Below are 14,384 nucleotides of genomic sequence, written 5' to 3' on the forward strand. Positions count from 1 at the left end.
TGTGTGTGTGTGTGTGTGTGTGTGTGAGAGAGAGAGACAGAGGTGGTTAGCCTTTAACATCTTTACTACAGAATATTCCTGCAGTCAGAAACAGAGTCTCAACACATCTTTGACATTCAGATTTATCATCAAAAGTTCTTTACAACAAGCAAACAAACAAATAAATAATAAAAAATTTAAATACAGTAGAAAATAAATAAACAAGGATAACAAAATACACACACAGTGCAGTGCGTGTGTGCATGTGTGTGTGATTGCAAGCGAGTGAGTGCGTGTCTGTCGATTTCCTGTTATCTCTCCCATAAAGGTGACTGACCATCACACACACACACACGCACACGTACACATGCACCCACACACTCTGGTTGACTCTCACTATGGTTCTAAAGCCAGAGCAGGGTCAGGCGTGATGTGAACTTACGTTGAGTTTGTAGGGCATCGACTCAAAGTAGATGGAGGTGGCTGAGATCCGCTTGACATCAGACATGTATCCGTGAGTGAGACTGACAGAGACACAGAACTCATTACACATCTGACGAGCGGGCGAGAGAGGCAGAGAGTGAATGAGAGAGAGAGAGTCACTCACTGTCCTCCATCGGGCAGGTCCAGGCCCATGATGCGCTCGTGAGGGTTCAGGACGGCTGTGTAAGCGGCGAAGTTCGCTGGAGATCCGGAGTAGGGCTGAACATTGACGCCCCACAGTGCCGGGTCGAGGTCAAACGCCTCTAGAGCCCTCTTCTGACACAAGAGCTCGATCTGATCCACCACCTCTGCACCACCGTAATACCTGCACACACACACACACACACACACACACACACACACACAATTACAAATAACAATACATAAAAATAAATACAAATAATACAGTCGTGGCCAAAAGTTTTGAGAATTACATAAATATTGGAAATTGGAAAAGTTGCTGCTTAAGTTTTTATAATAGCAATTTGCATATACTCCAGAATGTTATGAAGAGTGATCAGATGAATTGCATAGTCCTTCTTTGCCATGAAAATTAACTTAATCCCAAAAAAACCTTTCCACTGCATTTCATTGCTGTCATTAAAGGACCTGCTGAGATCATTTCAGTAATCGTCTTGTTAACTCAGGTGAGAATGTTGACCAGCACAAGGCTGGAGATCATTATGTCAGGCTGATTGGGTTAGAATGGCAGACTTGACATGTTAAAAGGAGGGTGATGCTTGAAATCATTATTCTTCCATTGTTAACCATGGTGACCTGCAAAGAAACGCGTGCAGCCATCATTGCGTTGCATAAAAATGGCTTCACAGGCAAGGATATTGTGGCTACTAAGATTGCACCTAAATCAACAATTTATAGGATCATCAAGAACTTCAAGGAAAGAGGTTCAATTCTTGTAAAGAAGGCTTCAGGGCGTCCAAGAAAGTCCAGCAAGCGGCAGGATGGTCTCCTAAAGAGGATTGAGCTGCGGGATCGGAGTGCCACCAGTGCAGAGCTTGCTCAGGAATGGCAGCAGGAAGGTGTGAGCGCATCTGCACGCACAGTGAGGCGCAGACTTTTGGAAGATGGCCTGGTGTCAAGAAGGGCAGCAAAGAAGCCACTTCTCTCCAAAAAAAACACCAGGGACAGATTGGTCTTCTGCAGAAAGTATAGTGAATGGACTGCTGAGGACTGGGGCAAAGTCATATTCTCCGATGAAGCCCCTTTCCGATTGTTTGGGGCATCTGGAAAAAGGCTTGTCCGGAGAAGAAAAGGTGAGCGCTACCATCAGTCCTGTGTCATGCCAACAGTAAAGCATCCTGACACCATTCATGTGTGGGGTTGCTTCTCATCCAAGGGAGTGGGCTCACTCACAATTCTGCCCAAAAACACAGCCATGAATAAAGAATGGTACCAAAACACCCTCCAACAGCAACTTCTTCCAACAATCCAACAACAGTTTGGTGAAGAACAATGCATTTTCCAGCACGATGGAGCACCGTGCCATAAGGCAAAAGTGAGAACTAAGTGGCTCGGGGACCAGAATGTTGAAATTTTGGGTCCATGGCCTGGAAACTCCCCAGATCTTAATCCCATTGAGAACTTGTGGTCAATCCTCAAGAGGCGGGTGGACAAACAAAACGTACTCGGTTACTAAACGTAACCTCGGTTCTCTCTAGAAGAGCGAACGAGTACTGCGTCTTAGCTAAGACGCTACGGGAAAAGTCTCTTTTCACGAAATACTGAAGCAAAAAATTATCCTTAATTTTGTATTTTGTAAAGCGCATTTGCAGCAGTACACAGCCATAGGCGAGACGGCTCGTTCGCTCATTGGCTTGTTCTGCGGCAACTGCACAGCCTATCGAGCGCGGGCTGATGCAACATCAGACCAATAAGGGCGCTTCGCGCCCTTCTTGCCACTTCCCGCCGAAACGGGTGTGGCCCAACCTATAAAAGGAGCTCGAAAAGGCTGACTCACCTGATTTATTTCATCGCCGAAGCGAACCAGAGTGAATCGTACGCACGGCAGAGAACGCAGTACTCGTTCGCTCTTCTAGAGAGAACTGAGGTTACGTTTAGTAACCGAGTACGTTCTCTTACAAGAGCTCTCTCGTACTGCGTCTTAGCTAAGACGCTACGGGAACCCGATGTAAAACGCCGTGCGCGCAGGGATCACACACCAATAAACCTGAAGCAACGCCCAGGATTTACAGTGCACAGTCACCTGAGGGACTCTCCATCCACAGAGAGTCCGGGACAGAAAAGGGGGAAAGCCCTCCGTCCCATATCTAGCAGCATCCGTAGATGCGGCAATATGACATCACACAGCCGAGGCAAGGCCTGACCAATGTGGCAATGCGGGTCTTATGCAATACTGCCCATATAACAGTCGGCAGCGCATAGCGCTCATGAATTCAGAATTCCCCTCAGGGCCCTGATTCTTCTATACCGACAGCAGCCTTGCTTGCAAGGCGGGAACCTCCAGGTTATAGTACCTGATAAATGTAGACGGCGAGGCCCAACCCGCCGCCATACATATATCCTGCAAGGAGATCCCAGTAAACCACGCCCACGACGAGGCGACGCCTCTTGTGGAGTGTGCTCTGACGCCCAACGGGCACTGAAGGCCCCTGGAAGCGTAAGCTAACGCTATGGCGTCAACTATCCATCTGGATAGAGTCTGTCTCGAAACAGCCATTCCTTTGGAACGTCCACCGAACGAGACAAATAGCTGCTCCGTCTGCCGAAAGGCAGCAGAGCGAGACACATAAGCTCTTAAAACCCTGACAGGGCAAAGAAGACTCGAGTCTCCATCCTCCCCTGACACCGGCAGGGCAGACAGGGCAATAACCTGAGCCCGAAACGGTGTGTTGAGGGATTTCGGCACATAACCGTGCCTAGGTTTGAGTATGACCCTTGAGTCATTGGGCCCAAACTCCAAGCACGACTGGCTCACCGAGAGCGCGTGCAAATCACCCACACGCTTCACAGAAGCGAGAGCCAACAAGAATACTGTCTTGAACGACAGATGCTGAAGGCTAACCGATTGGATAGGCTCAAAAGGGGGACCCTTCAAGGCCTCCAAAACCGCCGCGAGGTCCCACATAGGGACTGACGGAGGTCTGGGAGGATTCAGCCTCCTAGCTCCTCTGAGGAACCGGATGACTAAATCGTTCCTTCCTATTGACTGACTGGACGCCGTTTCAGAAAATGCCGCGATGGCCGCCACATAAACTTTGAGCGTGGATGGGGCTCTGCCCTTATCCAACAGCTCCTGTAGGAAGGAGAGGACCTCCGTCACCTCACAACTAAGGGGTGAATAACCTCGAGCTGTGCACCAGCTGGAGAACACCGACCACTTCGAGGCATACAGACGTCGTGTCGACGGAGCTCTAGCCTGAGTGATGGTATTTAGCACTCCCACTGCGAGATCAGCGGGTAACCGTTGAGTGCCCATACATGGAGGGACCACAACTCCGGTTGAGGGTGCCAAATCGAGCCCCTGGCCTGCGAGAGGAGATCTCTCCTCAACGGTACCGGCCATGGGGCGACATCTGCTAACTGCATCAAATCTGGGAACCATGGTTGGTTCTTCCAAAGAGGTGCTACAAGCAGTATTGAACATCTCGTTTCTCTCACCCGTTCTATCACCTGCGGAAGGAGGGAGACGGGAGGGAACGCATAAAGCGGGCAGCACGGCCATCTCCGTGACAGCGCGCTTTCGTTCTTGGAAAAGAACGCGGGGCAGTGAGCGTTTTCGTGGGACGCAAAGAGGTCCACCTCCGCCATGCCAAATCTCTCCCACAACAGCCGGACTGTTTGCGGGTGTAGAGACCATTCACCCGTAGGAACATTGCCTCTGGACAGCCTGTCTGGACCCAGATTCTGCAGTCCAGGCACATGCACTGCTCTCAGCGAGCGCACGTTGCGCTGAGCCCAAATCAGGAGGCGTTCCGTCAGCCTGCACAGGTTTTGGGACCCGAGACCGACCTGGCGATTTATGTAGGACACCACGGACATGTTGTCCGAACGGACTACGACGTGGTGATCCTTGATATGGGGACAAAAGCGCGTCAGCGCGTTCTCCACTGCCAGCATTTCCAGGCAGTTGATATGATGGAGCTATTCCCGTTCTGACCATAGGCCAAAGGACGGTCTGCCTTCGAGCAGCGCTCCACATCCCGAAGTGGAGGCGTACGTCGACACCATTTTCACACTCGGGGAATTCCCCAGGCTTACACCTGATCGGTACCAGCCTTTCGCTGTCCAAGGTGCTAGAGCCGCAACACAGCTATGATCGACCTTGAAATGCAGCCGGCCAGACGCCCACGCTCTGCGCGGCACCCAAGCCTTCAGCCAGAACTGCAGGGGGCGCATGCGGAGCAGGCCCAGCCGCAGAACCGGAGATGCTGAGGCCATGAAACCCAGCATCTTTTGACAGTGTTTGAGCGACACAGTCGCGCCACAGTGGAAAGAACTCGCTGCACGCTGAATGCCCATCGCGCGCTGTGGTGACAGCCGCGCCGTCATGGAACACGAGTTCAGAACTATACCCAGAAACAGGATCGTCTGACTGGGGTTCAGCGAACTCTTCACTCAATTGACACTGAGGCCGAGCTTCTCGAGGTGATCGAGTAAAACGGCTCTGTGGTCCACGAGCTCCGCTCATGATCGGGCCAGAACCAGTCAGTCGTCCAAATAATTCAGCACTCGTATGCCTCTGAGTCTGAGAGGAGCGAGCGCTGCATCCATGCACCTCGTAAACGTACGAGGAGCTACGGACAAGCCGAATGGCAGGACTGCAAACTGGTATGCCTGGCCCTCGAAGGCGAATCTCAAATATCGCCTGTGTTTTGACGCTATCTGTATTTGAAAATACGCGTCCTTCAGATTTATTGACATGAACCAGTCCCCTCTGCGAATCTGCGCGAGGAGCTTCCTGGTCATGAGCATTTTGAAACTGCGTTTCATCAATGCCTGTTCAGCTGTCTTAGATCCAGTATGGGCCGGAGACCCCCGTCTCTCTTGGGCACCAGAAAGTATCTGCTGTACAGCCCCCCCTCGCTTTGAGACACAGGCTCTACAGCCCCTTTGCTCAACAGTTTTGAATATTTCGGCCCGAAGTATGTGTGCTACTTCTGTTTTGACCGTAGTTTCGACGCGCGCTGAAAAGCGCGGTGGGCGTCGAGAAAACTGTAGCGAGAAGCCTCTCTTTATAATGCCTAGCACCCAATCCGAAACCCCTGGAAGCACTGACCATGCATCTGCATGAATGGCTAAGGGCTGGATGCGAAACGCGCTCTGTTGACTGGGCAACGGCGGCGCTCGAGTGTGCTGCGCATCTGAGGCGGGGAGCGCGCTGATCACAGCGGGCAGATCGCTGTTCCTCGACCCCGTTACGGCGCTTAACCGACTGGAGGGAGGCTGAGCGGGTCCCGTGGGACTCGATATATCTGCGAGTAACCGTGGGCTGCATGTGTGCACTTTTACCCCTTTCAACTCGCTGTCTGCCTGTGCAGAATGTACGTGCACGGGCCTCGTTTTTACAGAAGCCCCGCGCCGTATGTGACATAGTGTATGTGGGCACTGGGAAGTGGGCACGTTTACTATGCGGCGCGCTCGACTGATCTTTGTCGATCTTATGTGCGCTTGCCCTGTGTGCAGGGCTGTGCTTACATGTGGAGATGGGCACTGAGCAGTGGGCATCGTCACTGCATTTATAGCACCATCGGCCGTGGCCGGGCGAGCATGCACGGGTTTCGTTTTTACAGAAACCACATGACGCGTGTGACATAGTAATTGTGGGCACTGAGGGGTGGGCACGTTTACTATGCAGTGTGCGCGACCGACTTGAGTCGACATTATGGGCGCAGGCCCTGTGTGCAGGGCTGTGCTTACATGTGCAGATGGGCACTGAGGAGTGGGCATCGTCACTACATTTATAGCACCATCGGCCGTGGCTGGACGAACGTGCACGGGTTTTGTTTTTACAGAAACCACATGACGCGTGTGACATAGTGATTGTGGGCACTGAGGAGTGGGCACGTCTACTATGTAGTGCGCGTGATCGACTTGAGTCGCTTTTATGGGCGCGAGCCCTGTGTGAAGGGCTGTGCTTATATGCGGAGATGGGCACTGAGCAGTGGGCATCGTCACTACATTTATAGCACCATCGGCCGTGGCCGGGACACCAGAAATTACACCTTTTTCGGGAAATATCTGGGTAGCCGTGATAACGGTTTTCGTGTGCAGGCAAGCGGGCAACCGTACAGGCTTGCGCATTGCAAAAAACGCTGAAACAGTCACAATCTCTGGAAACTGAAACAGCGGCGCGCTTAGGTGAGAGCCCGGCCGCAGCGGAACTCGTACACCGGCGCTTCGATGAAGCAGCCATCGTGTGTAGTGCCGACGCAGCGTCATGCAGCATGCGTAGATGGCTTTCCCAGGATGGCTTCGGGGCTCCCGGCCTCACCGTAATCCTCTGCCGCGGTCCCCGCGGCGCGGGGCGACGGCCAGTAGAGCGAGAACGGGGGTCTCGAGCTGCGTTGCTGAAGCTGTTGTGATAACGGCTTTTGTGTGCAGGCAAGCGGGCAACTGTGCAGGCTTGCGCATTGCAGAAAACGCTGAGACAGTCACAATTCCTGGAACTGAAACAGCGGCGCGCTTGGGTGAGAGCTCGGCCACAGCGGAACTCGTACACCTGCGCTTCGATGAAGCAGCCATCGTCAGTAGTGCCGACGCAGCGTCACACAGGAGGCTTTAGATGGCAACACCGCTTTTGCCGCCGTCCAGCAGAGGGTGGACAAAGGTGCGTCGCTATCGCCTGTTCCACCGGCGGAAGTGAGTGGTAGTTCCTGTTTTTAGCATCATCAGTGTGGAGAATGCTAGTGAGACAGACGAACGAGTTCATGCTGAATATGGAGCGTTCCAAGCCTTCGCCACCTCTTCGTGAAGCTCAGGAAGAAATGAGGCGGGCTTTGAGAAGTACGCTCTTCCGAAAGGGAAATACCATCCAGCCGGGAACGAGAGGGGGGGGGGGGGGGCGCTGGTGCAAACCACTCGCGGCCGAGACTCATCGCGGCCAACACGAGCATTCGCCCCGGCTCCTTCTCGATGTCAGCTCGTTTGCTGGGCTTCTGAGCAGAAGGCGCGAGATCCTCGGAGCTCGCCCAGCCCTCACTGCTCGAAGCTAGCAGAGAGCGCGTGTCCTCTTCCCCCGACGCGGCCCTGAGATCGACTTCCTCGGACGACGCGCCGGCAAACAGCGGGCGCTGCCCACCGGGAAGCGATGCAGGGGGGGGCGGTGAAGCAGGGCGAACCGGCGAGCTCGGTTGAGCTGAAGACGGTTCCGGAATCCGCTCGAAGCGATGCTTTTACGGCGCCTCAGCGCAGCGGAGAATGCAGGCTCAGAGAAAAAGGCCAGGCGAGTCCTCAGAGTCACCATGGCAACAGCTCGCAGCGGGGGCATCCGCCGTCAGCGAGCGAGCGCTGCATGATCTTCACCCAGGCAGGAGACACAGATGACGTACCGGTCTCCCTCGCTGAGTGGGGCTCTGACGAGCCGCAGGAAGGCATCTTAAAAAAAGACGCGAGCTCTTTTACGAGTGTGTGTCGCAGGGCGAACACACACACACACATAAAGAACAGCTTGGATATAACAGGATTGAAAGGATATAGGCGCCGGATAGCGCAGCAGGAACGGCAGTGGAAGGCGGCGATGCCAGCAGCTTCAGAATGGCTCGTCCTGCTGATGTGCTTTCTCAGACGGCGCTTGCTTCCTCCGTGATCCAGCGATGCGTGAGCTTCGCTGAAAAGATGAAAAATCAGGTGAGTCAGCCTTTTCGAGCTCCTTTTATAGGTTGGGCCACACCCGTTTCGGCGGGAAGTGGCAAGAAGGGCGCGAAGCGCCCTTATTGGTCTGATGTTGCATCAGCCCGCGCTCGATAGGCTGTGCAGTTGCCGCAGAACAAGCCAATGAGCGAACGAGCCGTCTCGCCTATGGCTGTGTACTGCTGCAAATGCGCTTTACAAAAATACAAAATTAAGGATAATTTTTTGCTTCAGTATTTCGTGAAAAGAGACTTTTCCCGTAGCGTCTTAGCTAAGACGCAGTACGAGAGAGCTCTCGTAAGAGAAACCCACTAATTCTGACAAACTCCAAGAAGTGATTATGAAAGAATGGGTTGCTATCAGTCAGGATTTGGCCCAGAAGTTGATTGAGAGCATGCCCAGTCGAATTGCAGAGGTCCTGAAAAAGAAGGGCCAACACTGCAAATACTGACTCTTTGCATAAATGTCATGTAATTGTCGATAAAAGCCTTTGAAACGTATGAAGTGCTTGTAATTATATTTCAGTACATCACAGAAACAACTGAAACAAAGATCTAAAAGCAGATTAGCAGCAAACTTTTTGAAAACTAATATTTATGTAATTCTCAAAACTTTTGGCCACGACTGTACAATAGACAATAGACAAATTAAATATAAATATTTAATAAAAGTATAAAAAACAAATTTTAAATAAGTAAATAAAATGATAAAAATAACAATACATACACACAAAAATACGTACCATAGAAAAAAATATAAAAAACAACTGAATTATAAATAAATACAATAAGTAAATAAAAAGATACAAAATAACAAGAAATAAAAATAATACTTACAGACAAATTAAATAGAAATAAAATGAACAAAATATACAAAACAAGTTATAAATAAATAAGTAAAAGTACATAAAATTATAAAAATAACAAAATGTAAATAAATAAAAATTCTAAAAAGTACAAATAAAACTAAACAAAAATAAAAAAGAACAATTAATTAATGAATAAATAAATGAATAAGGATTTGCAAAAAAAATTATTTTCCTCGTGAAAATCCTTTTAAAAAAATGTGTAAAACATTTGTTTTGGTTCCTGAAAATCTAAATATTTATCTCCAGTCCTTAATCAGGATTCATGATGGTTTCATATAGAAATCACTTCAATTCCAGCAAAAGCTGAAGCATGAGGAACATCAGTTTCACACACTCGTAAAACTGTGTTTGCAGTGATGCCATAGAAGAACCATTTTTGGTTCCCAAAAGAACCTTTCAGCGAACAGTTCCTAAAAGAACCATTTTGAAGAACATTTAAAAAAATCTATAGAACCTTTTCTTTATTGGATGGTTCAATGGATCTTCAAGGTTCTTCATAGGACCGTTGATGCCGGTAAAGAACCTTTGTATTTTTTAAGAGTGTACAGACTCTTCAGCTGGATTTAAAGTAACTAAAATCCAAATGGTGTTTTTAAATGTGGTTCTGAATAACTTAATAAACAAAAAATACACACACACACACACCTTTTTCCTGGGTATCCTTCAGAGTATTTGTTGTTGAGACATGAACCCTGAGCCTCAAGAGCCGCACGACTGCAGAAGTTCTGTTGACACACACACACACACACACACACACACACACACACACACACACACACACACACCAAAATAACAATACATCTAACAGCACAAACACTTCCAGATCTGGAGGAAGATGGCAGTCATGTGATCTTTATTCTTCACAATCACACCATTCCTTCATTCATTTCAGTTAGCTATAATAAAATAAGCCGTAATCACTTTGATCCCGCCCTGGAACTTATATTTACATCTTATGATAAAGTTCAGCAATATCACACCTGCATAGATTCTCAATATCTGCAACACTGCAATTGTGATATTGATATCAAGTTCATACGGAGTTAAATCTTAGACACAGTATAGTCAGAATTGTTTGTTTTGATCAATTTCACCAATGCAAATAGTTCCAGTCGAAGCTACAGCAGAAATGTTGAGCATCTTTGATCAACACAGCGGTGCTTCATTAGTGAATCAATCCACAGATTTGAACAAATCAAGTGAGTCAATGATTCAGTGATTCATTCATAATGATGGTCACTTGCTCAGTTTCTGAATGATTTAGCAGTTTGAATAAATCAAGTGAGTCAGTGATTCAATGGTTGATTCATAAAGAATCACTTGCTCAGTTTCTGAATGAATTAGCTGTCTGAATGAATCAAGTGAATCAATGATTGATTCATAAAGAATCACTTGCTCAGTTTCTGAATGAATTAGCTGTCTGAATGAATCAAGTGAATCAATGATTCAATGATTGATTCATAAAGAATCACTTGCTTAATTTCTGAATGATTTAGCAGTTTTAATTAGTTAATAAGTCAGTGATTCAACAACTCATTCATAAAGGAGCACTTGCTTAGTAACTCAATGAATCAGCCATTTGATCGACTAGAGTGAGTCATTGTTTCAACGACTCATTCAGAAAGACAGTTACTTCGAATGAATCAGTCATTTGAGCAAACTGGTTGAAAGAATGATTCAATGACTCCCTCATTAAGACCCAAATCGAACTATTCTATGACGTTTTGAAGTATAAATAGTGAGTAGTGTGTTCTCACTGAAAATAGCAAAAAAGAAAAAGTGCACTTTAAAACCCGAATGCTGCACTTAAATGAAGAAAAAATTTTGAACACTTCATTCACTTAACTGTCACAGCGTTATTGTGGCGCGAAGGGGGAGGGACTATCAGACTCCAATTATTACTGACAAAATAACCTTTTAAAAGTCAAACACAACATAGTTAAGTGCATAAGTGCATCATTTGGGATGCAGTGAATGACTAAACCTACTGGCCTTCTAAGAATTTTTAAATGATCTTTTTAGGGGGTAATTTCTCAGCAAAAATTGATGTGTGATTAATCTGCGATTAATTCAATGAATTAATCATGTAATGAATGTGATTAATCTGAAAGTGGTGTGGAGTATCACCTCGGAGGCGATGAGCTCCAGTCCTCGGCTCTGTCTGTCCTTCTCCTTCTGCAGAAGCTTCCACATCTCGGGGTCATCTTGAGACAGACTCTCCTGTCCCGTCCACGAGCGCTCGTCATCAGAGACCGCCGCAGCTGAATGCTGGGATCTGACGGCAGCCGAAACACGGCACACCGGCTGAAACACACACACACGTTGGGTATTTGTGAATTGTGGGGACTTTATATAGAGATAAATTACTTATATACTGCTATCCTAAAAAAAAAAACCTATCACGATTTTTGATCAATTTTGCGATTTCGATTTTAATAACGATTTTGACACACACAGGCATGCTTTACAGTCATAAATGCATTCAGTATAAATTTGAAATATATTTCCAAAAGAAAACCAATGAGAGTTTTATCAAAAAGTTCAGAAGCAGCAACAAGAGCGCATTATTGTAACGCGAAAGCACATTAAAATAATGCACGAGTGCGAATCTATCCGCTCGCACGCAGATTTCCTTTGCTCTGTTAACAAAACCAGTAGCACGTGCTCGGATCATAGACTGTATAAGGCTCAGATACACGCTGCCTTACAACGTGTCTCCTCTCACTCAACCTGTGTCCTGTGCACTCACAACTCTCTCTGTGCTCATGCGCAAGATATTAAATCTTTCCGCACCTTTCTATTTATAACCTTTTCTGTTCTCATCTTTTACCGCGTGCAGTGTGAACCTTCTGTTCCGTTAACATGGGCTCTAAAAAAAAAGGCTACGCATCACAGAAAGAGTGTGTGAACCTGGAGTTAGGCATATGCCCAGTCTGCGCTGTTCTCGCGCTCCACTTAGGTGTGCTGCATCCTGATTGGTTCAAATAACATACTGCGGGAGGTCGGGGCTGCGGAAAATCATGCTATAAAGCAATTTAGCAATCGCGCACACTCAAATCGCGATTTCGATTAATCGCACAGCCCTATCGCGCACACTCACGCTCACCCTCACGGTCACTCACTCACGCATGTTCACACTCACTCGTGCACACTCACGCTAACTCACTCATGTGCACACTCACACACACACTCACACGTTCACTCACATTTACAAACACGCACTTACTCGCGCACACTCACTCACGTGCACACACACAAACTCACTCGCGCGGTCACTCACTCACACACACTCACTCCCGCACACTCACGCTCACTCACTCACGTGCACACACACAAACTCACACGCACGGTCACTCACTCACAAACACTCACAGGCTTGCTTGCACTCACTCGCACACTCACTCACGCACACTCACTCACTCACTCGCACGGTCACCCACTCACACACACTCACTCCCGCACGCTTGCTCACACTCACTCGCGCACACTCAAGCTCACTTACTCACTCACATACTCACTCGCACGGTCACTCACTCACAAACACTCACTCCCTCACACTCACTCACGTACACACACACACACAAACTCACTCGCACGGTCACTCACTCAAACACACTCACTCCCGCACACTCCCGCACACTCACTCGCGCACACTCACTCACGTGCACACACACAAACTCACTCGCACGGTCACTCACTCACACACACTCACTCGCGCACACTCAAGCTCACTCACTCACGTGCATACTCACTCGCACGGTCACTCACTCACACACACTCACTCCCGCACACTCACGTGCACACACACAAACTCACACGCACGGTCACTCACTCACAAACACTCACAGGCTTGCTCACACTCACTCGCACACTCACTCACGCACACTCACTCACTCACTCGCACGGTCACTCACTCACACACACTCACTCCCGCACACTTGCTCACACTCACTCGCGCACACTCAAGCTCACTCACTCACTCACGTGCATACTCACTCGCACACTCACTCACGTACACACACACAAACTCACTCGCACGGTCACTCACTCACAAACACTCACTCCCGCACACTCACTCACGTGCACACACACAAACTCACTCGCACGGTCACTCACTCACACGGTCACTCACTCACACACACTCACTCCCGCACACTTGCTCACACTCACTCGCGCACACTCAAGCTCACTCACTCACTCACGTGCATACTCACTCGCACACTCACTCATGTACACACACACAAACTCACTCGCACGGTCACTCACTCACAAACACTCACTCCCGCACACTCACTCGCGCACACTCACTCGCGTGCACACACACAAACTCACTCGCACGGTCACTCACTCACACACACTCACTCCCGCACGCTTGGTCACACTCACTCGCGCACACTCACGCTCACTCACTCACGTGCACACACACAAACTCACACGCACGGTCACTCACTCACAAACACTCACTCACAGGCTTGCTCACACTCACTCGCACACTCACTCACTTGCACGGTCACTCACACACACTCACTCCCGCACGCTTGGTCACACTCACTCGCGCACACTCACACTCACTCACTCACGTGCATACTCACTCGCAGTCACTCACTCACAGGCTTGCTCACACTCACTCGCACACTCACTCACGCACACTCACTCACTCGCACGGTCACTCACTCACACACACTCACTCCCGCACGCTTGCTCACACTCACTCGTGCACACTCAAGCTCACTCACTCACGTGCATACTCACTCGCACGGTCACTCACTCACAAACACTCACTCACTCACGCATGCACACTCACGCTTGCTCACACTCATTCGCACTCACTCACGCACACTCACTAACTCATGCACACTCACGCTCACTCTCATGTGCACGCTTGTTCACACTCACTCGCGCACACTCATGCTCACTCACTCACGTGCACACTCACACACACACACACACACTTACACGGTCACTCACAAACACTCACTCACGCATGCACGCTTGCTCACACTCACTCACGCACTCGCACACTCACTTAATCACACACACTCACTAACTCATGCACACTCACTCACAAACACGCTTGCTCACACTCATTCACACACCGTCACGCACTCGTACTAGGGGTGCACCGAAATTTCGGCCGCCGAAAATTTTCGGCCGAAATGGTATTATCGGTTTCGGGCCGAAATAAAAAAAAACAGCCGAAAACGTAAACCGAAAATGAATGTCA

General features: G+C 48.9%; 1 protein-coding gene across 1 annotated transcript in view; it reads right to left on the bottom strand.

The window, feature by feature from the left end:
- The window catches only part of LOC132160677 (serine hydroxymethyltransferase, mitochondrial-like), a 45,833-nt gene that overhangs the window by 14,146 nt on the left and 17,303 nt on the right, over positions 1 to 14,384 (bottom strand). Inside the window, exons 2-5 of the mRNA XM_059570314.1 lie at positions 11,288 to 11,464; positions 9,806 to 9,885; positions 587 to 787; positions 422 to 503 (exon numbers count right to left, since the gene is read on the bottom strand). Coding sequence (XP_059426297.1) covers positions 422 to 503; positions 587 to 787; positions 9,806 to 9,885; positions 11,288 to 11,464 — 540 coding nt within the window. The remainder of the gene's footprint in view (positions 1 to 421; positions 504 to 586; positions 788 to 9,805; positions 9,886 to 11,287; positions 11,465 to 14,384) is intronic.

This window comes from Carassius carassius, chromosome 17, assembly GCF_963082965.1.
Source record: "Carassius carassius chromosome 17, fCarCar2.1, whole genome shotgun sequence".
Classification (NCBI taxonomy): domain Eukaryota; kingdom Metazoa; phylum Chordata; class Actinopteri; order Cypriniformes; family Cyprinidae; genus Carassius; species Carassius carassius.